We start from the raw sequence: 26,056 nt of genomic DNA, 5'->3' as shown, positions 1-26,056 counted from the left end.
TTCTAGCCGTGTTGCCACTGTTTTCAATTCAGATCCTAACTGTGATCCCAATGAGTCTAACCGTATTTCCATTGTCCCCATCTGTGTTTTTAATTCAGATCTAAACCGTGTTTCCATTGTTCCCATATCAGTTTTTAATTCAGATCGTAACTGTGACCCCAGTGAGTCTAACCGTGATCCCAAATTTAATGTTGCACCCATCAACTGCTCCGTATGAACTAGTTCAAAATTCCTTTCGCCCCTAACATTTCCCACAAAACCAGCTTCCTTCGTCATAGCTGTAAGGCTATCTGTGTTCGATACTATTACAGAATCTTCTGTCGTTAATCTCGTATTCTGAAAATTTTTTGATTGTGAAAAATTTTGAACTGGTTCTGGACTATTTTCCCTGCTTATTAAATTGTTTTCAACTCCATTATTCATCATCCTGTTCTCCTGTGTTGGCGAGTTCGCCATGTTAACAATTTCGTCATTCTCACTATTCATCATTTTTGCCTTTTTCATTGATCGCGTAATCATTTACAAAATATACAAAACTCGTCACTATACAAAAATTACACACTATTCACCTACACAGTAGCACTTAATGTGGATGAAAGATGAGTGAGTGTGTTTTGTGTGTTTTCCTTTCCCAATCCCAAATTGGTCCCAACCTATCTCTTAAATATTATTTTACTTGTTTGTTGTGGCTTGCACTGACACCCATAAACATTATAGGTTTACTGATACTTGTGTAATTGTAATAGTTAATAGGACAATTATCTGATATCATTTGTGTGTTTATTATGATTTGTATGTTTAGTGTAAGAGCATTGATAATAATTTTGTAAAAGCAATTGTGTGTGCATTCAAACTGTTGTTCATGCATGAACTATCTGATTAGTGATGGTGAATATTATGGACTGTTACCTGCACTTATTCAACATGGTGGATGCCACCTAGAAATGTTTAATTACTGCTGATGAACTGTCTGATTAGTGATAGTGAATATTATGGACTGTTACCTGCACTTGTTCAACATAATGGGTACCACTTGGAAATGTTTAATTTCTGCTGATGAACTGTCTGATTAGTGATAGTGAATATTATGGACTGATGTCTGCACTTGCTCAACATTGCTGGGTGCCATTGATGGAACTGCTTCTATTGAAAAGATGTCACTTGTTGGTGTCTGCACCTGCTCAACATTGCTGGGTGCAACTAATGGACTGCATCTACTGACATAATGTCACTTGTTGGTGTCTGCACCAGTTCAACATTGCTGGGTGCCACTGTTGGAACTGTTTCTACTGAAATGATGTTACTTCTTGCTGTTTGCACCTGTTGATCATTGCTGGGTGCTACTGCTGGAACTATCAACTACTTGCTTTTTTTTTTTAATAATTAAAAGCATTTTATGTGAACATTTGCGTAAACTGAGTTTTCTGTGTATTGTGTAAACTATTATGTAAAGTCACATGTATGAAAGAATTTGTATTGCTTACTGTATTTTATATATTAGGTTATTGAAAGGTCAGTGCAAAGCCAAAATTTTATCTAATTATGTGATATTTACGTGTTAATATTATCTTTTATTTTTGTCTGTATTTTTGTGAACGAATTTGGTGGTATTTTCACCACAATGCTGGCAAAAATACCATCAAATTCTGGCCCGTGGAGGAAGGGCATATGAAAGGTGGCTACACTGAGCCACAGCGCCAGAGAGTATTATTTAGCCGCCTCCACAGGCAGTAGTTGTTCAGATGCGGTGGTGGACAGTGCTTGTCGAGAGGTGGTAGTGGAGAGTTGTTGTGAAGTCGTGGTGGAGAGTGCTTGTTCCATGTTTTATGCAGTTTTGATGGGCTAGACAGCAGATGTTGTTCGAAATGGAGGTATTGTAACGATCAGAGTGCTTTTCGTCAATATATATGAGGTAAAAAATTCCCTTTTCCTTTTATTATTTTAATGTCTTAAATAATGCGTCATTACAGGTTCAGTCAACAAAGCATCTGGCTTGTGTTCTTGTATTAGAGTGTAATTCTGGTTTTCTTGAGCAATTATAGTATTTCTATTCTTTTAATTACTTCAATATAAATGGTACTTAAAATTTCTTGTCTTATTGAAGAAGAACCGTGCCAGATGTGTACGTTGAATCACACTTACACACACAGAACAGTTACACTTGTGCTTTGGTTTCGTACGTTTTATAGTTGCTGGGGACTTAATTAATTAATGTGTTAACGGAAATTTTCTTTCATTCTTTGTTGTTATTCTAAGCAGTCAGATTGCGTACTAAAACCAGTCAGGGCCAACCGTTTACGAGACTGCGTAACCCGACAGACAGTAAAATTATTTGCATAATCATAAAAATTTAATTAAGCCCCCATGCACTATTACAGCGCCATCTTTCACAAAGCGATAAAAGTGGTCCAATTGAAACATTAATATTTCTTTACGTACTACACGAATACGTAATGAAAAATGGGGGTTCCTATTTTAAAAAACGCAGTATATATCCTTTTGACCGAAGGCAGCGCCATCTAACGGGCCAACCGTAGCGCCATCTCGATTCCCCCCTTCAAGCTAGACAACTTTCGTTCTTTGTAATTTTTTTGTTTGACGCTCATTTCGTGAGACATTTGACCCGGTCACGATCAGTGGACCATCCTGTATACCAATTGTTGTTGCTGTGGAGGTATCGCGGATGAGAGAGGACGACGTGCACATCCTCGCGGCAGACATCTTCACGTACGCGAACACTGACTGGTAGAGCGTGTTACAGGGGATCGGTCTAACCATATGTCCCTTCTTTCCGCTGTGCAGGTGTCGTGGATCAGGAAGCGGGACCTGCACATCCTGACGGCGGGCATCCTGACGTACACGAGCGACCAGCGCTTCACCGTCATCCGGCCCGACCGCTCCGACAACTGGACGCTGCAGATCAAGTTCCCGCAGGAGCGCGACTCGGGCATCTACGAGTGCCAGGTCAACACCGAGCCCAAGATGAGCCTCGCCTTCCGTCTCAACGTCGTAGGTGAGTACGCAGGCTGCTCTCTGCAGAACTTGGCGGTGCTCCGACAATACCCCAAGCTCTGTCCGATCCAGTGCTGCTGTAAGAGTGGATTTACTGGAGCCGGAGATCTCGCGTCAATTCACTTCGAGACTGCGACTTGCTCGACTTGGAAATTACATCGACTTTGGCGTATTTTAACGCATTAAGCAGTTCCTGTCATGTATCTCTTGCTGCGGGGTGGCGGTTTAATTCTGTCTGTGAGCTGACTTTCTATAAATTTTAGAAACATAAAGTATAATTGAAAAAATAAAAACAAAAACGTGCTACTGCATCACTTGAAGACTCTTCTACAGAAAATATATGAAAAATGCCTACTTTATTTTATTCCCTTGTCAGAAAGATACATAAAACAAAGTTTATGCAATTGTTGACAGTTCAGCACAGTTTATAAAATCTTTGACCAAATTTTGACCACGTACAGTGCATTTACCGTCGCCTGGTGAAGGTAATTTTCTGTTCAGGTGGCTGGACACGGTCGACACTGAAGCATGTGTTCAATAGTCTGTTCTTTGGCGCAGTCGCACTGGATTTTGTTTTCTTCAATGTATCCCCATTTTAACAGGTTTAACCGTGATCTGCCCATTCCTGCTGTCAGCCTATTCAAGAACTTCCAGATTGGCCAATTGTCATCATGAACATGGGTAAAAATTCTGAAACTCTTTTCCAACCAGGAACGTGGGACGTCTCAGCCAACCATAGTTGCAGCCTGGCTTCTTTATCAGTGGTTGTTAGTTTCTCTGATGTTCTGAGGAAAGTTTTCCTTGGCCTTAGTCATTGTGGTTAGGATTTTTGCCCATGCATGGGATGCGTGTTTTCCTGCTCCAGTTTTGTTCTTTGCCTATTTGCTATTACTCCTCTTCGAGCAGGAGGTGGTGAAATTCCTGCAAAGTGGTAGAGGCATTCTATTGGAATGGATGTCAAGCAGCCTGTTACAATTCTGCCTGTGTCGTTTAGGACAATATCCACCTGTTTGACATGTACTGACTTTCACCAAACAGGACAGGCATTCTCAGCAGCGGAGTAGCATAATGCCATTGCAGAAGTTCGGATGGTTTCAGCTGGACTGTCCCACTGTGATCCGACCAGTTTTCTAGGTATTTTGTTCCTGGTGGAGACTTTTGATTTGAAATTCGTGCAGCGTTTTTGAACTTCAGAGAATTGCGAAGTATAATTCGTAGGTATTTTCGACTGTCACAGTGTTCCTTTTTAACCCCTGACCATTCTATCTTTAATGTGTGCGTGGTTTCCCGATTTCTCAGATGTAAAGCACACATTTTCTCTTTGATGGGTTTGGTTTAAGCTGGTTTATTCTGCAGCATTTTCACAGATGTTCGGTGCTTCCTATGAAAAGAGTCAGAAAATTAAATTAATTTTTTATTTCATAGTTTACGTATTGGTGCATCAGATCGAGAAGAGTAGGTCGATCTGTTGGTTTAATAAGCAGAAAATATTCAGTCGGAAACAGTCTGCGACATAACTCTATAGTACCGGATATCGTTCTTTTAATTTTAAGTGCTTTGCATTCGAAATGAGTACAGCGTCTATCAGCAAGATCCATGAAATTTCGGAGGTACTGTCGGATGTCAATAACTTCCTTCCACGACATTTCAGCACTCAGTCTTTTAGTTGTATTCTCGGACAGTATACTGAGCCCAATCAAGGCATGTGTGGTATACTCAGTTGTCACAGCACATTTGTTGCTTGGGCCCATGCATTTCCGCTTCATAGTCTGCACGCTGCTGAAATCTCTTTCCGTGGCGCGAACTCGTCTCATCGTCTTCACATGGTAAAACCATAGAAAGGCGCTGGTTGCACAGAGCAGGATTCCACACAGAACTGGACGCGGCTGTCTCGGTTGATAAGGGCGTCAGAAGGTCATATTTTCACTGATTCACTGACAGTACAGCAGAAGTGCATGCGCACAAGCAACACATGCGCAGCGACAACTTCTACATTTATTTATTTATTTATTATAGCTTCATATCTGTAATTTAATCTCAGGCTGTATTCATTCCCACGTAAATTAATAATATCTACAGCTGTTTATCTTATGGGTATTACATGCAATCACCGGTAAGCCGTTAAACTGAAGAGCTCTGCGTATTTTCGCCAGTATATTCCTGAAGATAACCAGAAAATTCTGCGCCGAAATATCGCGGCAACAAGTTACTGACATCCAGGAGAATGCTCTAAATTTAATGGAACACTCTGTTCGACCGGCGGTGTTTCACATTTCACATCTTTCAGCATCATAGAGTAAGGCTATGACCGTGGCGAGTAATGTAGTTGCTGCTTATTTTCTGTCGTTATTGAAAAACTTTTATTACTGTTTAGGAAGGAAAGGTTAGGAAAACGAAACAAGAAACTTCAGAATGAAAACAGCAAGGCATCTAGTCCCTCAGCACAGTTATCCTCTGTTGCCTTACTTTTGTGTTGGCTCGAGTGTGATTGTCGATTCACCTAGTTGGAGATGGTCGTCTGATCCTTTGTCATCCAGTTAGACAAGCTCCAATTGAGCTCGTTTCCCATGTTGGTCGCAAATTTGTCTTTACCTGCCTCTCGCATCAGTCCTTCTTGCGCAACGAAATAAATTAACTTTTCCTTGAAGAATGGAAAGTGTTCAGTTGGGCATGATGTTAGGAAGAACTCCACTTGCAGCTGGTAAGACTGTTGTTTTTTAAAACACGACCGGTTTCGTGGTTTTAAGCTGGATCATGAGGTGAACAACTTTAAAAGACCATAGGCCTTTTCATCACTCCTGGTCTTAATTTACTATTCAGAGAATATGTCAGTACTATGGCGATATTCTGTAAATAGTAAATTTTGACTAAGGGCGATGGGTATGCCTATGATCCTTCGACGTTTTTCTCCTGATGATGCTGTTTAAAGATGCGAAACCAGTCATTTTTTAATAAAAAACAACTTTACCAGCTGTAAGCGAAGTTCCTCGTGACGTAATACCTTTCGACAACTGCTGTTGCCCGGAATATAAAATAGTTAGTGTCCGGTGGGGACCTAATGGTTTCATTATGGAAATTCCGTTTATCATGAAATGTTGCATATGAGTAATTTACCTTACCCACAAAATATTTATCTTGTGTGATTTATCGTGGCAAACTTCAAGCCAGCTAGCTAGCTGATTCACGACCGCAAATAGACTACTGTTTCGCTTCTACGAATAATCTAGAACATGGGTTATGGAACCACTGAGCAAGTCTCAGGTGACAACACAGCGAGGGAAAAGGTTCTGGTGATAGTCTGACAGCAAAGTGAAATGAAATTGCATATTTGTTTGATTTTGTACTCAAAACACTGGAAGGAATTGATATTAACTCGATAAATTCCTATAGTGAAATAAATGTTGATGTTAACTCTTTGAATTTCTATAATGAAATAACTGAATATCGGAGTAACTCACTAGATTTCTTAGGTCAGTTGTCGGGATCCACCTGGTACACAGATCACCGTCTGATATAAAACTAAGAAACGGGAGTTTCTCGCGATAACGGTTTTGAACAGAGGGAGTTGTTTTAAGTACATTAACCTGTGTATCGATTACTGTTGGTGACAAGAAGCGCCTGCATTCTAAGGTTAATCATCTGGAGTATGTGTTTCGAAAGAAAGGCCAAGGGATTCGTGATACAGAGATAGCGTGCTCCCAGAAAAGAGAACACGAAAATGTTAAACAATCTCAGATTTTTAATGTTATTCATTTACGTACTTGAAGTAGCGGATCTTTTACGTTCGTAGGCTTCTGGCATTCAAAATTAAAGAGGTCACCAGATGTTCGTTTCCGCGAACTGAGAGTGTTACGTTCTCTAACAGCCCGAGGATAAGTGAAGCCAGGTCGTCTTCGCACTAAAACGCTTTTACACTTCGGACTGAGCCTAAGCGGGTGGTAGCTTCAATGTTGTGAAGACTATCACGATATTCCAGAAAACAAATCGTTCACTCACATACTATGCTTCATAAATTTCTTAGTTCATTTCAGCCACTACAGGCGACTTTCGTAAAGATGCTAAAACCAATCTACGGCCAGTGCTGTTCTACTCAGATTGACAAACATTGTTTTAATAATGTCAGAATTATGTTGTAATGGGAGAAACATCAGGAACATTGAAGAAAGCCACTGCACCTTCTATTGTGTTTTCAGCTGCTGTTTTTATCGAGTAATTCATAGAAAACATTTACGTATCTCACGTGGAACTATGGTTGTCTATGTAATGGGAAAGGTAAAAATCTGTTGCAAGTGAACATTAGTGTTTAACGGCATCTATCCCCTCGAGTCCTAGTATTCCGTTAAATTACAGGAATAGCTAGTGAAGTATTTTCTTCTGAATTCAGTGGTTTTTTTATTTTCTGCAGGAAGCTGGATATCGGAATACGAAACTAAAACCACATTCTGAACCCTAAAGAGGGATGCACAGTCTATGTGGAAATTATTTTTAGCTATAGTAATGTAATTATGAACTAAGTGTACAGTAGCTGTCCCATTCATCTTAACTACTCCAAATAACTTTTCGTATAAAAGTAAGGTAAAAAACCGTATTTAGGAAATTTTGTTTAGCTAGTAATCAAATGAAAACACAAGGAAACACAAATGGAAACAAAGAGAACTTAAGTTCTCCATATATGAGTAACTTTTCTACCTTCTCTTCGTTGGCATATGTTATACTCAGTCAAACCAACAACTGGCCATTGTTGTGTATTTTTCTTTTCTTTCCATTTGTTTACTATCAGCTCCAGCAACTGGAAGATTTATGTTACCCAACATTCTTGCATTGTGTACTTGTACGGGACAGTCACTTTTGCGTTGTTTTTAATAATGTCTATTTACATGAAGGGTATGCTGTCATTCGTTTTTGAACTGGTCTTAAGGAGGAGAAGTGGATTAACAAATATAAAATTTAGGGTGAAATTTACAGCGGTTCGTGTATTTGTAACAAACAAAGTTACAAGAGAGATAATCACGCGGGTTGTTGTTTACACGTGTTTCATACGATTTTTGTGTCGTTTATGAGCAAACTTTTGTTTGGGATTGTAAAAATAAATGAGAAACAATATACTCATATCTATATTTTCATAATGTTACAAGCTTTCAGGAATGATGACGAAGGGTTACTGCATCAATTTGAGGCAAGAGACCCTGGTATGGAAACGACCGAGTCGAAACTTGCAGGTGACACTCATTCTGATACCTCTGAAAGTGAAGTACATATCCCCATCTTCCAAAGATGACAGTACAGACCAAACGAAGAAAACAAATCTTGTATACGTGGGTTCTAAAATGCAGAGCTGTGAACACTTATCTTCGCCAATGTGAGACATTTTGCTCAACAAGTGCTCATAGGTTTCGAAGTATGAATTTTTGAGCCGATGATAACTACACAATTTCTTATTGTTTTGTTCCATACTACCAACTCTGAGGGTTGCCTAACGAACAATCCCACCAACAACAGTAGCGGTAAATATAGTCAACTGTCGGAAGCATCAAAATTATAACTTTCGGCACGGTTGTTTCCGGACCATTGTCCCTTAACTCAAATCGATACGTTTACCCTTCTCCATCGTTTGTGTCATCATCGCGCAATCACCGTATATTCACATATTTACAAGAATCTCAAGTCGGTTACAAATGATGGAATATCTAGTTTCGACTAAGTTTTTACTACACGCTTCTACAGAGTAAATACTTTTCCGACATCAGCTACATTTCCCTAGAACAGTACGGTGTAACATCGCAGATAGAAAGTTATGTGTAATAATCTGGGAATAGCATTTACATTCACTGTAAAGAGAGAGATTTACAGCAGTAAGCAGACAGAAAAGAGCTTTTTGCTTAACGTACACAAATGCTCGTGCCACCTAAGTTTACATTGCATCTTCACATTTGCATTAGCCAAAAATAGCATGATATTAATTTTTGTGAGGCTGAGGGCAAAGACGTTTGCTGTTATATAGCTGTAAAACTATTCCACCGTTCGTCTGGCTGTGTCTGGTATGGATACGTTTGAGCCATTTCTCACTATCAGAGAACATCACAGTTCTACAAAAGCCGTCTTACATCACTGTCTTTTACATTCGTTGCTCTAAGGCTCTAACCTTTCCATTCGATATCCCTTTGGATTGCCGCAAGGGGTCCTGCAAATCGCCTCGGACGTCCTGTCACAGACAATGCCGCTCCAATCCATCACCCGCGGCGTACACTATATATGACGTCCCATTATACGAGCTAGGACATGAGGTCTGGAGCAACGACGAGTAAATTCTATGTTTCGCGCTCCCAGTGTACGCTGAGGCTTCGATTATTCTGATTTGGATAGACTACTTCTTGTTGACTTACGACGTTGTTGCCCACACATGAGTATCGTCATTAGACGATCGTAAGAAAATTAAAAAAAAGGCTTGAGTAAAAATTTGGCTTGGTGTAATAAAAGGCAATTATCTTTCATTGCGGATGACTACCATATAGTGCCTACAGCAATGAGCGAAACTCCTCGTTAATATGTAGAGCACATCACATTGTTTAATGATGTAGAGGTTACGTGTCGTTGGAGCCTTTCGCGGCGGCAAGACCGGATAAAATGCTCTCGGTTTTCAAGCTGCATCAATTGCAATTAAATTCTCGAGCTTTAGATGGCTGTTGATTGGAGTTCAAGCGGCTTGAAAACCGAGAATATCTTATCCTCACAGAGGTTACATTAAAAAGAGATATCAAATAAGACGAAAAGAAAATGTATCTTTGCCTTGTTGGAAGGCTTTTGAGGGAAGTATGTTACGTTTGCAAGGAAAATTACATACACCATAATAAAACAGTCAGTTCTAGATTACTGTTGCAGCTTCTGAGGACTGTTAAGCAGGCATGGCTGCAGACATGAAACAAATTGAGAGACATGCTTCTAGGCTCGCAAAAGGTCATTACAGGTCATATGAAAATATAACAAAAATGTTTATGGTGAACTATTTTCACATCGTTACATGCAGGTAATTTACAGATTTTTTTTCTATGCAGATGGTTGATTATTTCTATTCAAGAATTTTTCTGTTGTCGAGAAGGAGCTGATTAGGAGAAACATTTTGAATCTGTATATGGGAAAAACAAATGTCATGTGTCAGACATTTCAGTTTCATGGGCAGAGTGTCAATGAGTTTTATAGCTGCGTAATTCACCACTGTCTAAGCCAAAGTTAGATTCCTTTGAGGCCAATGCACATATTTCTTTCCTTTCAGTGCCGTACCTGTGAAATTCTCTGTTGTTCTCAGCCTCTGATGCATTGTTCATGACAAATTTGATAATGAAAATACAAGTGTGTGAACCCGACACACCAATCTAGTTACTTTCTTTGGGCCAATGAATAATTTGTTTTGTAAGTCTTCTAAATGAGAAGCTACGCCGGCCGCGGTGGTCTAGCGGTTCTAGGCGCTCAGTCCGGAACTGCGCGACTGCTACGGTCGCAGGTTCGAATCCTGCCTTGGGCATGGATGTGTGTGATGTCCTTAGGTTATTTAGGTTTAAGTAGTTCTAAGTTCTAGGGGACTGATGACCACAGATGTTAAGTCCCATAGTGCTCAGAGCCATTTGAACCATTTGAGAAGCTACATCTGAATATTATCTCGTAAGATATCAGTGAATGGAAATTTGCAAAACGTGTTAACGTAACTGTGTTCAGTATCCCTAAAATTGCTAATTTTTCTTATGGCAAAATTTGCCGAACTTACACTTTTAGCTGATTAACTATGAAGTTTTTCAGTTTCAATTTATATCAATTTCCACACCTAAGAATTCTTGTTCGTATACCAGATTAATAGGAATTGGGATAGCTTTCACATTCAAAAGTTTATGAGTTGCTCATTTGTGCAAAATCATTTAATAACGACAGGAAGAACTTCGTTTACTACTTTGTTTTGTAATGTTTCTTGTTTCGGCTTCAAACAATGCTGGTTTCATCTTCAAATAACACTAATTCTGCTTCCTGATTTAAAAAGAATTGGTAATTCAGCAACATAAAGTTGACCATTGATCGAAACTTACCTGCCTCACCTTTCTCATATCCAAATTATGTGATGTCCTCCTTTGTGTTACCCGTGCAGCCTAAGGTAACTTTGTGTTATGTTTCTTAAATAATGACTAAACTACATATGTGCTGAACGACACATTCCATAAATGCCTAACGTTGATGCAACCGACATAATCTAATGTCTTTCCTAAGGCACTCAAGATTCCTACTGGTTATATCTCACCGTTTAAAGATTTTCTTCATGTACTCAGTAAATGGATGGAAACTGTCTCAGGAGAATGGCCATTTTGAAATGCAAATTGTGCCTTTCTAAGTATCTCACTGTTACATCTACATTTATACTCCGCAAGCCACCCAACGGTCTGTGGTGGAGGGCACTTTACGTGCTACTGTCATTACCTCCCTTTCCGGTTCCAGTCGCCCATGGTTCGCGGGAAGAACGACTGCCGGAAAGCCTCCGTGCGCGCTCGAATCTCTCTAATTTTACATTCGTCATCGCCTCGGGAGGTATAGGTAGCGGGAAGCAATATATTCGATACCTCATCCAGAAACGCACCCTCTCGAAACCTGGACAGAAAGCTACACCGCGATGCAGAGCGCCTCTCTTGCAGAGTCTGCCACTTTAGTTTGCTCAACATCTCCGTAACGCTATGACGCTTACCAAATAACCCTGTGACGAAACGCGCCGCTCTTCTTTGGATCTTCTCTATCTCCTCCGTCAACCCGACCTGGTACGGATCCCACACTGATGAGCAATACTCAATTATAGGTCGAACGAGTGTTTTGTAAGCCACCTCCTTTGTTGACGGACTACATTTCCTAAGGACTCTCCCAATGAATCTCAACCTGGTACCCGCCTTACCAACAATTAATTTTATATGATCATCCCACTTCAAATCGTTCCGTACGCATACTCCCAGATATTTTACAGAAGTAACTGCTACCAGTGTTTGTTCCACTATCATACACACACAAGTAAGTGACAAGCCTGGGGTACATTCTTCTCAAAAATGGTTCAAATGGCTCTGAGCACTATGGGACTCAATTTCTGAGGTCATTAGTCCACTAGAACTTAGAACTAGTTAAACCTAACTAACCTAAGGACATCACACACATCCAGCCCGAGGCAGGATTCGAACCTGGGACCGTAGCGGTCTCGCGGTTCCAGACTGCTGCGTCTAGAACCACACGGCCACTTCGGCCGACCACATTCTTCTCAGGAGACCATCATTTGAAAAGGATTGTACTAGAAACTTTCTGCCAGAATCGTTCATCCAACGTGCAGATCAAGTTTACTTCCTGAGCCGCACAGACAATAGCTAATATTAGGTCGAGGTATCCTCTACCAAGCAGAGTACATAGTTCGTAAACTGTAAAAGGTGAAGCAGATGCACATTTCCTAGGCTCATACGTCTCAGAACTTAACACTTACTTCCCATCAGGTCTAATAAAGTTAGTTGCGCTGTATTTATTTTTATTTCGTTCTATTCGCTTGGATACTTATTCGGTACCGTTGGTGATATTGTGGTCTTCAACAGCCTCGGTTACAGTAGGGCGGGGGAGACTAAAAGGGGTATCTGTTCCGGGCGGCAATTTCTGGGGCGTCAAATACATATTCTTGAAGAAAAAAACTTGTTTCACAAAGCGGCTAGCATCCAGCGCACGTCGGTCTATAGATTATTCATGATTTTGAAACGCGTAATAGCTGGTTGATTCTGAATTGATTTCTGAACGAATCATAAGGATTTTAGAATGCGTGCATAGTGTACGTGATGTGTTTGCCAGGAGATCCCCGTCGCATCAAGAAATAACGAAATTTCCTGCAGACAAAAGGGGACGGGGCTGTAAAATTTCAGCTGAATAAAAACGATTGCTTGAATAACAATATCTGTTTTTTCATGTGGTTGATTGGGTGTGCGAATGGCAAGTGTTCTTATAATTATTAGAGGAAAACGTAGATTCAGATTACCAGTGTGGAAATAAACTACTAACAGTAATAACAGGCAAGAAAGATTACATGTTATCTTCTCAATGAAATTTTGATAGAGAATTTTGGCCAGATCGCTACACTACTAAGGACCAGTTGTATAGTCCCCGGTTACCAGCCGCTTAAGATCTATTCTCGCAGTGGGGCGGAAAACGTATTGTATGAACACGTAATAACGCCTAACCGGAGAATAAACGCGGGATAACTAAACCGGTGAATCTGTCAGGGTTCGCGAAGTTAACCGGAGAATAAGCTTTGACAGTGTTAAGAATAGTTACAGAATTAGTGATGACAAGATGGTTTGTTAAAGCGAGGAAGGAGAAGAGATAGGAACATCACAGAAATTATAGGGAAGAATATGACGATTCCAAATTATACAAACTTCTTACTTCTACCACTTTTCGATCTCATGCTTGAGAAACTAGGCAAGGTCCTAATGGAGGTGGTTTGCCGTTGTCTTCCTCCGACCGTAATGGGGATGAATGCAATGTGAAACTATTTCCTGACATAAATAATTTGCTTGTAATAGGCCTAATTGGTATTTGACATTGGTACCTTGTGATTTATAGTCTGTCATGTTATTTGTGTAGATGAGATAGATAAAAATGACCACTTGTGACAAAAAATGGAAATGGAAATGAAGTCCCATGCTTCTTTACAGAGCGTAGGGGAACGATGCGGGAGACCAGCACCGCCTTACTAGGCAAGGTCCTAATGGAGGTGGTTTGCCGTTGTCTTCCTCCGACCGTAATGGGGATGAATGATGATGATGAAAACGACACAACAACATCCCAGTCATCTCGAGGCAGGAAAAATCTCTGACCCCGCCGGGAATCGAACCCGGGACCCCGTGCTCGGGAAGCGAGAACGCTACCGTGATTTATATTCTGTCATGTTATTTATGTAGATGAGATAGATAAAAATGACCACTTGTGACAAAACAGTCCCGCTAATTTGGCGTGTGTTACAATTGCTTAGAAAGGCCTATTTCGTTTTATCTAGTGGACGGTGACAAAATAGACTTAATCAAATCGAGAAACCACACCAGTCTTGGACACTATTCGCATTAACAGCTGTTTCAGTATCAGACAGCAATATTTTCATTTTTCATGTATCAAAACGTTTGACGAACTTTGATGAGGTATTAGACTCTTTCGCTGAAAGGAAAGTACGCCGTGTAAAGGTGTAGCAAGATCTGAGAGAAAAAAGAAATGCTGGGAGGTAAGGATTGAAGAAATGAATAGTGTCTTGCTTGTCTCTTGTCTTTACTAGTTTTGATGTTTCCTATATTTAATTTTATGTCACACAAAAGAAAAAAAAATATTAGCTAATGGGCATCAAGAAGCCCAAATTTCTGAAGAATTCTTGTTCTCCCGGTCACAAATAATCCAACCCGGGATTTATTGTGAGTTTCTCTTAAGGGAGGTAGGATGTCAAACCGGCCGACTGGGAGTAGGAGAGGCACCACAGGATATTTTAAAGAGATGTGGCACAGCACTTTGGCTGACTTAAGACCAAATAACACGTCTTACTTTTCCTCGAACATATGTGTGTTGAATATTAAACTCTTCAAAAAGAAATGCGCTACAAAATGAACATAATTTTGAAAAAGCTTTTTTTTTTTAATTTTTGGCGTCCTATCTCAAACGCTCGAGCGGGAGGAAATGGGGGGGGGGGGGGGGGGGGACGCCACTATCAAGTTTTTGCTCCGGTTCGGAAATATTGTAGATCCGAAATTGGTCTCCACTCCGAAGGCAGGTTCGATACAGCACATCAAGCTACTGTATCACAGCTAATCTTCTTCGTGTCGGTGTTATGGAAGATATATTGTGCTCGCGCATGATTATTCTTCTGGAGAGCAAGAAACCATTGTGTAGCAATCAGTATGATTCCTGAAAGTACAGATTATGTGCTGTAATTGAGATCGAAAGTAGCATAAGATAGGTTCATTACCAGTCAACGATTGTACAGAAAAAAAGAAAAAAAAGGAAAGCGCAGTCAACAAATTTAGAGATTACGTGACAAGCTCAGTGTGAGTTGTAATAAGAGTAATGCCGAAGAGGATGTTAGCTGCCAACTGGGTTCTGAGGTTTACAGGCTTAATGAAAAGGTACAGATTCCAGTTGGGGAGAGAAGCGAGTTATGGTACAAGATGACAAAATGAACGGGTCGGTTAATACGACATATTCAGAAGCACCAAGGAATAATAACTTCGGTTAATGAAGAGATGTGGCGGGGGAGGAGGGTTAAATTATTCAACTAGGCCAAGGCTTGGTTTACTACACTAAAGAAGTTCTAACTTATGTCGCTTACAGCAGTTAAGTGACGATGAAGAGGCTTTAATCACAGTACAGACTAGCGTGAAAGCAGCACCGAACCACTCATTAAACTTCAGAACACAGCAACGGCAGCAATAACAAAATAAGTAATCAATCGAAAACATATAAATGGTAAGCACGTAGCGGAAATGTAGATCATTTATATGCCGAATGTTACGTTCATATGATATGTTCAGCATCATAATGTGAATATCATCTATAAAAGCTGTCATCAGAACCAAGGTTCCTTTGAACGAAACGTAGCCTCGTCAGGCATGGCTATTTGAAGTGGTATGCTGTTGCATTCCTCCAACCTCCGAACTGACAAACCCGGTCACTTATAGAGAGACATACCACGGTAAGTATTTTAACATTGTGCAGCCCTGTCAGCAACTGTGAAATTGAACATGAAACACGTCAGCCTCAGTTGAAAATAGAAAACCAAGCTTTACCCAGGTTTCAGCCAAAATAATTTGGCCTTCTTTCGAAGCGAGTGACACTAAATTACTGCATGCCAAAGTTTGCCCATGTAAAGGATAAAACTGTAGCACCGTAGTAACTAGTCATAATCTAATATTAACTAGTCATAATCTAATGTAGATTATGACTAGTTACTACGGTGCTACAGTTTTATACTTGGCATGGCCAAACTTTGGCATGCAGTGGTTTAGTGTCGCTCGCTTCTGAAGAAGGCCAAATTATTTTTGCTGAAACCTGCGTAAAGCTTGGTTTCAATTTGCAAATGAGGTTGATGTGTTACATGTTCACATACCAAAGTGCAACTTCGCATTTTCCACAAACGCTCCAGAAGGCAAAGTAGTGAAAAGTGGGAGATAAAAACCATGTTATGTACTCTCTGCGGATCGAGACCTGTGGATCCATAGTCTGACACTTGGCAAGCGATCCACATGAATATCATCTCCGGATTTGTAACTAAGTAATTGTGCCTGCGCTTACATTATTACAGTTGCATAAAGTGCAGGAGAATATGATAGCATGTTCCCTGTTGTTCAGTAGTGAACTGTTAACAATACAGAATGAGCAAATTTAAATCCTGTTAAATAAAACATTTAAAAAATAGAAAATAATTCCTTGAAATTAGTTACAGGTCCATACCAACGGTGGGGCTCAATAAATCCCGGTCCCCTGCTCATGCACATAGATGGAACGAAAAGTCACCAAAAGAAAAGAACAATGAAAGACTGTTTACGATTTCAGTAGAAGGGTTCTCCTATCAATGGTTTTGCTATGCTCTGCCTAGGAGGAAGAGCCCGCAATTGTGAAAGTGCCGGTATGCTGTTGTCACGCTATCGTTTAGTCCAAGTAGCAGACAATATAAACGACTACTATCGAAAGATGTCTATCGCTAACAGGGTTTATGTGGAAACAGTGCATTCGCTTCACAAAGCTGCCGGATACACAGTTCTCTGATACTAAACCCTGTAGGTCTTGCTACTAATTCGTTAGAGTGTAGTAGAATCTCTCAGGTCGCCGAACGAACGCAGAAGAAACTACGTAATTAGGCCGAAGGCTTCCGATTTTTGCGGGTTTTTGCCGACTGACGGCTGTAACGAGACACGACGGTGGAGAAAACAAGCAAAAAACGTGATGAGTATATGTACGAGGGTAATCCCAAAAGTAAGATCTCCTATTTTTTTATAAGTACATAGACCTGTGTATTCCTACAGTGGTTTACATAAGTTTGCAGCATGAACATTTAGCTATTTCTCAACATAATCACCATGTCTGTCGATGCATTTTTGTAGACGCTGTGGCAGTTTTTGAGTGCTCGTGTCATACCAGCTCGCCACCATGCTGTTCAGAAAGCTATGAACCCCTTCTTTCACCTCGTCGTCGGAGCTGAATCGCTTTCCTGCCAAATGTTCTTTTAACCTAGGGAACAGGTGATAGCCACTGGGCGCCAAATAAGGGACTATAGGGTGTTCCACTGAAACTGTTGCAGGAGAGAAACGGTTTGCCGAGCGATGTGTGGGCGAGCGTTGTCATGGAGAATGTGTACGCCCTTGCTCAACATTCCTCTTCTCCGGTTCTGAATTGCCCGTTTGAGTTTTTTCAGAGTCTCACAGTACCTGTCAGCATTAATTGTGGTCCCAGCGATCCAGCTCCGACGACGAGGTGAAACAAGAGGTTCATAACCTTCTGAACAGCATGGCGGCGAGCTGGTATGGCATTGGCATACAAAAACTGCCACAGCGTCTACAAAAATGCATCGACAGAAATGGTGATTATGTCGAAAAATAGCTAAATGTTCAAGCTGTAAACTGATGCCAACCATTCTAGAAATAAACAGGTCTATGTGCTTATAAAAAAAATAGGAGACCTTAGTTTTGGGATTACCCTCGTAGTTTACTTGTCCCTCCAGCTACCATTTCTGCTGCTCACTAGGATCAGTTGTAACGATCTGCTAGTTCTAGAGTAAGCTAATGTGTTTGTTAAATAATGAAACTGCAGATGTTAGTCGTTGCGCGTATTGTCAGCTATATTTTTCTCGTCTAAGCTGAAACTTCGTGTAAACATAAGCTCTGCCTATGGTCATCAGCCTGCATAGCATAAGCATCTAGTTTCGTAAGACCACTAGATGCAGGCTTCACATATACAAGTTGAACACGAACCGTTCCGACATGTACATGTACAGATAAACAAATGTTGACCATTTCAGAAAAAATAGATGATTTATTTAAAAGAAAGAGCTTCACGAACTGAGCAAGTCAGTATAGCGTTGGTCCATCTCTCGCCCTTACGCGAGGAGTTCATCGGCTTGGCAATGCTTGATAGAGTTGTTGGATGTCCTCCTGAGGTATATCGTGGCAAATTCTGTCGAACTGAAGCGTTAATTATCAAAATCCCGAGCTGGTTGGATGGCCCTGCCCATAATTCTCCTAACGTTCTCAACTGGGGAGAGATCTGGCAATCTTGATCGCCAAAGTAGAGTTTGTCAACCTTTCAGACAAGCTGTAGAAGCTGTCTTCTTATTTGGGACACTATTATCGTGGAGAAACATAAGCCCAGGATGGCTTTCCATGATGAGCAACAAAAGTGGGCGTAGAATATCGTCGAGTTACCGCTGTGCTGTAAGGATGCCGCGGCTGAGAGCCAAAGGGGCTCTGCTACGATAAGAAATGGAGTCTAGAACAACGCTCCTGTTTGTATGGCCATATGGTTGGCGGCAGTCTGGCCTGTATCCCATCGGCGTCCAATGCGTCTCCAGACACGTCTTCGCTGGTCATTGCGGCACACTTGGACCTGGACTCCTCAGTGAAGACAGTTCTAGCCCAGTCAATGAGATCCCAGTCCGAAGACGTCTCTTGAGACAGTCCAGACAGCGGTGAGATACCACAAATGTTCCGATAATCAGGAGTGATGATCTGGGGCGCCATTTCTTTTCATAGAAGGACCACTTTCGTTATCATCGACGGCATCCTTGTAGCACAGAGATAAGTCGCTCGATATTCTATGCCCCTTTTTGTTCCCCATCGTAGGAAGCCATCCTGGGCTTACCTTTCAGCAAGATAATGCCCACCACACACGGCGAGGGTTTCTACTGCTTGTCTTCGTGCTCATCAAACCCTACGTTGGCCAGCAATGTCACCGGCTGGCTCCCCAGACGAGAACGATTGGAGCATTATGGGCAGAGTGCTTCTCGTATCTCAGGATTTTGACGACATAACGCACCCACTGGCCATAATTTGTCACGAAATTTCTCAGGACGATATCAGACAAATCTATCAATCAATACCAAGCCTGAGTAAAGGTTTCACAGGTGCTATGAGTGTACCAATGAATTATTGTCTTGCTCAAATTGTGAAGCAGTTTCTCTCTAATAAATCATCTAACTTCTCTGAAATCGTGTTCATTTGTTTGTCTGTACATGTACGCAAGATCTACCGATTTCCGTCCCGTTCGGGTAATTCTTCTGTGGTGCGATTGCTTTCGTTTCCTTAGAGTCTACATACCTTAAAGCTATCAGCATTTCTTCACCTTCACTGCTTTGAAACACACAATTTCTATATAAAGACCTCGATTTTCATTTTTGACACGTAGTAGTATGTACAAAATCAATATAAAAGTGTATAATACACATCGTCTCTGAAGTGCGTACCTTAAGAGATAAGAGCACTTGTTCCTCTCCGCTGCGGTGAAACACAAGTTTTCCGCTGAAAAAGTGCTCATAGGTCTTAAGTTTCGCATTTCAGAGCCCATGTTTACTAAACTTTTTTACCTGTTTGTTCTACACTGCCACCTGTAGACGTACATAGTCAGACTAATGCTTCAGTCTGTATGTTAGTTATTTTGCTCTTAATCTAGCACGTAGGGAAATCTGATACTTGCTGAAGTCTTAAGTTTCTTTCCTAGTCACGTGCTTTTATTTAACCCGTGTAATGTCCAATATCACGGGGCCATCTATTTCACTGTGCTTTATTTTTAGTTTTTTTTTTTTTAATCTTATGGGACTTAACTGCTAAGGTCATCAGTCCCTAAAGTTACACACTACTTAACCTACATTATCCTAAGGACAAACACACACACCCATGCCCGAGGGAGGACTCGAACCTCCGCCGGGACCAGCCGCACAGTCCATGACTGCAGCGCCCTAGACGGCTCGGCTAATCCCGCGCGGCTCACTGTGCTTTATTTTTACTTCCAAAACTATAAACGTTGGAAAATCTACGTAGACGTAAAATTTGTAGGAAGATACTTTTAGACGTGGCAAAGTGTGGGGAGTAGCTGTGGAAGATCTGCCATGGGCTCAGAATCACCACGTTACAGCTCTGAATAGCTGCCCATGAGCGAGCAGGGAGTTCACAACATCCGCGCCTCACATTTTGCCTCCTACAGCTGTCTATCAAGTAGGAAATGAAACGTAGTTGTCTAGTAATGGAAGAACTGTAGAGGCGGGAAGACACAAGCGTTAGCTGGCATTTCACTTCGGCTTTGGCTGAGAGAAGAACTGCACAGGCGTCGTCTTGCCTCAGGGAGGCGAGAACAATGGGAGTCTTTGGTCGGGCTGAGCGAGGAACGAGAGTCGTAAACGCAACACTTGTTTTACGGGCTCCCCTTCTTTCTCTTCCCTGGCCATCGCGAGCTTATCACCGGCTGTGCAAGTTTACAGAGAGGCGGGATTAGCTCGCCGGAATTAGCCGAAAAGTAGTTCCCGGCGCCGCCGCTGCACTGAATGCCCGCAAGGTCCGTCACTGGCCCTCACCCCGTGTTCCCCTGCCTAACACCCTACACTCTCCACCCCACCATTCCTCTAAGGCCCTGGCTTAAACAGAGTCTGTGAGTGCAAGACGCCAGCGCAAACACGCCCCCAGCTGTCGGCTTAGGCGGGTCCCAGGTCCTGTCTCCCTCTCTGGACTTTTACCACTCTTGCTGCACGTGAATGTCGTTCCGTTAGTCCACTTCCATTTCTCAGGGCTTCTATGTATGTAAATGACTGCCGTTTACTTTTTGGCACTGCAAATGGACGCCATCCTCAACAAAGAGACCCTACACTTAATTCAGAGCCTTGGTTCAACTATATTTCCGTTGTACGTGAGTTCACGCTGCGGTACGGTATCTTTCATTGTTATCGGACATCCATCTTCGAACGAATAATTGGACGGCAGCTGGTAACTATATGTGATTCAGTGAATGAGACCATCAGCCGTGTGTCGGTGCTCCACAGTCATCAAGCAACCAGATCCACAAAATATAAAATTAGCATCAACCACCTAAAAATGCATCATAATGTCAACAGTAATTTTATGAAACAGACTTGTGTTAGCTAACACGGCAGTGAACCAAATGAAATTACATCCGTCTACGTTGCAGGAAAATATTAAAACCATAAAATAAGCATAATTACAAATACTGTTCCATTGTAATATTCATATTCACTGTTGAGAACCAAACGGCTAAGACAGTGGGTTTATTGCTCACTAAGGGAGGTGGGAGGTGGTTGGGGAGGAAGCTACGGCATTATAAATTTCCTGTATGAATAAGCTTCCACCATAAATCTCTAATACACCTAGATTACACGTTATCTTATGTTGTACGTTTTACCCCACGTAATTCCACTTCGGTTCTTACTATTCCGTGCTCCGCCAAATTACGCTACGGGAGTTTTATTGTTTCTATCGCGAACTGCGGACGGACGTAATGCAATTACGTGTTGCCCTGCTACTGTTTAGAGAGATTTGCTCAGGATCGCATGCTTAGCTACCTATGCTGCTTTCAGTATGTGCTCTTTAAGCTGCAGTTGGAATCCATTGTACGTATATACTATGTATGTATGTTTCCTGCCGACGTTATCAACACAGTTATTGTCCGTTCCTGCCCGTCGCGAATCAGTGCCTGTGTTCAAAGATTAACTTTCATTTTCAATTGCCTCTACAACATGATTTTTGATATTTAATACCAATTCATTAAGAACATTCATATTAAAACTGACGTGATCGACACTGTCCTTCGCGTTAGTTACGTCTCTAGTCTCACATTGTTATTCAAATATGTACGCTGTATATGCAGTTTACAGTCGAGATGATAGTTCACTTTCTCCATCTTCTTCCGTGCGCAGCATTATCTCAGATGTCGAGGGGCCACAGAAAATAGTGCTAGGGCTGTCAATGCGAGATCGTTTGAGCATTCTACGCTCTCGGCACCGGTCTCCATGTGTAACACGATCGCTGTGTCATATTCATGGATGTTGCTGTAATCTTCTTCCCATCATCTCAAAATATGTAATAGGTGTTATTTCTGTTGTCGCTAATTTAGGAAACAGACGATGGTGGGTTCAACGGCGGATCATAGACTCTACGATCTATAGCTGAAAGTACCGCAGAAACTATGAGTTGTCTAGGTATTTATTTACAGCTGTGTGTCCACACCAATTTTAGGCAGCGTTTGGCCTTGTGCTTAATATTTATGACATCGTATTTCCTAAATTGTCGTAAACGGCAAAACACTGTAGGTACATTCAGCAACAAATGCAGGTAATGTCCACGTAATGCCATGTCGGTGCTATTTGTGCTTACTGTCTGCAAAATCTGTCACGAATACCGTTAGTAGTAAAGTAATAATACATTATAAAGTAACACTTCATGCGGTGTTTTTACTGCACGAACAGCGGAAAAATAGTAAGCGATAAACTTATATCCTTTTATCGTTCTGTAGGGGTTGTCACAGTGAAATATTTCCTAAAAGTTTGGAACTGTGTATAAAGTTACTTGCAAGTAGATAATGCACTAATTTTCAAATACTGGGAGAATAACGTTTGTGAATCTATGCAACACGAGCTAGGCTTCTTTTTCACACCGACCGCTTTGCTAAGCAGGTGGTTGTTAACCCCAAAGCGATTGTTGCCTGACAGTAAGGTACAGGTGTGCCAAGTTTGGCTGAATGTACACCAGTCAGAGGATATAGGATCCTCACATTACCAATGAATTATAACCTGTCATTTGATTTAACTAAATACACTCCTGGAAATGGAAAAAAGAACACATTGACACCGGTGTGTCAGACCCACCATACTTGCTCCGGACACTGCGAGAGGGCTGTACAAGCAATGATCACACGTACGGCACAGCGGACACATCAGGAACCGTGGTGTTGGCCGTCGAATGGCGCTAGCTGCGCAGCATTTGTGCACCGCCGCCGTCAGTGTCAGCCTGTTTGCCGTGGCATACGGAGCTCCATCGCAGTCTTTAACACTGGTAGCATGCCGCGACAGCGTGGACGTGAACCGTATGTGCAGTTGACGGACTTTGAGCGAGGGCGTATAGTGGGCATGCGGGAGGCCGGGTGGACGTACCGCCGAATTGCTCAACACGTGGGGCGTGAGGTCTCCACAGTACATCGATGTTGTCGCCAGTGGTCGGCGGAAGGTGCACGTGCCCGTCGACCTGGGACCGGACCGCAGCGACGCACGGATGCACGCCAAGACCGTAGGATCCTACGCAGTGCCGTAGGGGACCGCACCGCCACTTCCCAGCAAATTAGGGACACTGTTGCTCCTGGGGTATCGGCGAGGACCATTCGCAACCGTCTCCATGAAGCTGGGCTACGGTCCCGCACACCGTTAGGCCGTCTTCCACTCACGCCCCAACATCGTGCAGCCCGCCTCCAGTGGTGTCGCGACAGGCGTGAATGGAGGGACGAATGGAGACGTGTCGTCTTCAGCGATGAGAGTCGCTTCTGCCTTGGTGCCAATGATGGTCGTATGCGTGTTTGGCGCCGTGCAGGTGAGCGCCACAATCAGGACTGCATACGACCGAGGCACACAGGGCCAACACCCGGCATCATGGTGTGGGGAGCGATCTCCTACACTGGCCGTACACCACTGGTGATCGTCGAGGGGACACTGAATAGTGCACGGTACATTCAAACCGTCATCGAACCCATCGTTCTACCATTCCTAGACCGGCAAGGGAACTTGCTGTTCCAACAGGACAATGCACGTCCGCATGTATCTCGTGCTACCCAACGTGCTCTAGAAGGTGTAAGTCAACTACCCTGGCCAGCAAGATCTCCGGATCTGTCCCCCATTGAGCATGTTTGGGACTGGATGAAGCGTCGTCTCACGCGGTCTGCACGTCCAGCACGAACGCTGGTCCAACTGAGGCGCCAGGTGGAAATGGCATGGCAAGCCGTTCCACAGGACTACATCCAGCATCTCTACGATTGTCTCCATGGGAGAATAGCAGCCTGCATTGCTGCGGAAGGTGGATATACACTGTACTAGTGCCGACATTGTGCATGCTCTGTTGCCTGTGTCTATGTGCCTGTGGTTCTGTCAGTGTGATCATGTGATGTATCTGACCCCAGGAATGTGTCAATAAAGTTTCCCCTTCCTGGGACAATGAATTCACGGTGTTCTTATTTCAATTTCCAGGAGTGTATGTACTGTTTCTTAAGATGCTGCGAGCAGAGCGTCAGGAAGTTCGAGACGATGAAGTAGCTAAATCTCGGTCTCGCTCAGTCGCGGATTGGAAAATTTCGCTTAGTCACAAATTTGTCTTATATGCTGAGGAACATGCAACATGAGAATGAGGTGACGTTAGTGCATACAATATGAAGCGGCGACTGAATGGTGAGAAAATAACATAATTTAAAAAGCAAAATGGCGATTCATCAATTGCAAGGAACGAAGAAAAGGACACGAAAATGAAACATTGTGTAAAATGGATCGTAATGACTCGCCAAAAACTCTATGTATGTATTAAATGTCTTGACCAATACAGGGATTGCAAATTGATTTTAAAGTTGAGGTTAGGAATAGATTTGTCTCTGACCGTAGAAATGATCTTCAGATTCTTTTCACTGTGTCGTGATAGATACATACATACAAGGTGCACCGGAGCGTCATGAGACAATAAAATGAAACATAATATTTTCTCAGTCCAAGACAAATTTATTCCTAATGTCAACGTATCACAGGACAGTCCTCCCCCGCTCTATCTCGACAGATACTTGAAATATAATTTTAAAGTATTCAAAGAGACAAGGTCACTTCAGTCAGCCATTGTGACTGTTTGCCCTTAGCAAGCAAGCAAGCCAGACAGTCGTGGAGGAGACGAAAGATGCGCTCACGACGTTGTGGAGTGCACTATTAGAGTAAACACAACGGCAGCGACGCCGAAAGACTGGTCCAAATTATGGAAGGTGTTAAGCGAGATAACACCCGTTCGACACGATGATAAGCAAAGCTCACTTTGGTAATAATTCCATAACTGTCATGCGAGTCACACCTACTATTAAAAATCAAACAGCCCGAAATAAGTACGTCAGAAACCAATGTCTTCATTCCACTCTGTATTTCAGCTCATTATTCCTCCAAATATTGGTAAAACTTGACGGATTCTGACGGCGACTTCCTAATTGAGTACACAGTTCTGCATTTATCCCCATTTATCCCACTATATGATCAAAATTGTCCAGACACCCGGCTGTAAATGACTTACAAGTTCGTGGCGCCCGCCATTGGTAATGCTTAAATTCCATATGGCGTTGACTCATCCTTAGGCCTGGTAACAGCTTTCACTCTCGCAGGCACACGTTCAATGAGGTGCTGGATGGTTTCTTGGGGAATGGCAGCCCATTCTTCACGGAGTGCTGCACTGAGAAGAGGTATCGATGTTGGTCGGTGAGGCCTGGCAGGAAGTCGGCGTTCCAAAACATACCAAAGGTGTTCATTAGGATTCGGGTCAGGACTCTGTGCAGGACAGTCCATGAAAGGGATTTTATTATCGTGTAACCACTCCTCCACAGGCCGTTCATTAGGAACAGTTGCTCGATCGTGTTGAAAGAAACAATCGCCATCCCCGAATTGCTCTTCAACAGTGGAAAGCGAGAAGGTTCTTAATACATCAATGTAGGCCTGTGCTGTGCTAGTGCCACGCAAAACAACAAGGGGTGCAACACCCTTGCAAGCCCCTTCCATGAAAAACACGACCACACAATAACACCACCGCCTCCGAATTTTACTGTTGGACTCCATACGCCAACAGATGACGCACACCGGACATTCATCATACCCACAACTTGCCATAGGATAGCGACATTGTGTACCGTTATTCGTCACTCCACATAACTGTTCATTCGTCAATGTTTACTCCCCTTACACCAAGCGAAGCGCCGTTTGGCATTTACCGGCGTGACGCGTTGCTTATGAGCAGCAGCTCGA

General features: G+C 42.4%; 1 protein-coding gene across 1 annotated transcript in view; it reads left to right on the top strand.

The window, feature by feature from the left end:
• LOC126187816 (uncharacterized) overlaps window positions 1-26,056 on the top strand; it is a 555,698-nt gene that overhangs the window by 264,599 nt on the left and 265,043 nt on the right. Inside the window, exon 2 of the mRNA XM_049929103.1 lies at window positions 2,803-3,013. Within this exon, the coding sequence (XP_049785060.1) occupies window positions 2,983-3,013 (31 nt within the window). The 5' untranslated portion in view covers window positions 2,803-2,982. The remainder of the gene's footprint in view (window positions 1-2,802; window positions 3,014-26,056) is intronic.

Source organism: Schistocerca cancellata, chromosome 5 (genome assembly GCF_023864275.1).
Source record: "Schistocerca cancellata isolate TAMUIC-IGC-003103 chromosome 5, iqSchCanc2.1, whole genome shotgun sequence".
Lineage (NCBI taxonomy): Eukaryota > Metazoa > Arthropoda > Insecta > Orthoptera > Acrididae > Schistocerca > Schistocerca cancellata.
Note: the sequence above shows the minus strand (reverse complement) of the source record. Positions and strands in the feature narration are given on the sequence as shown.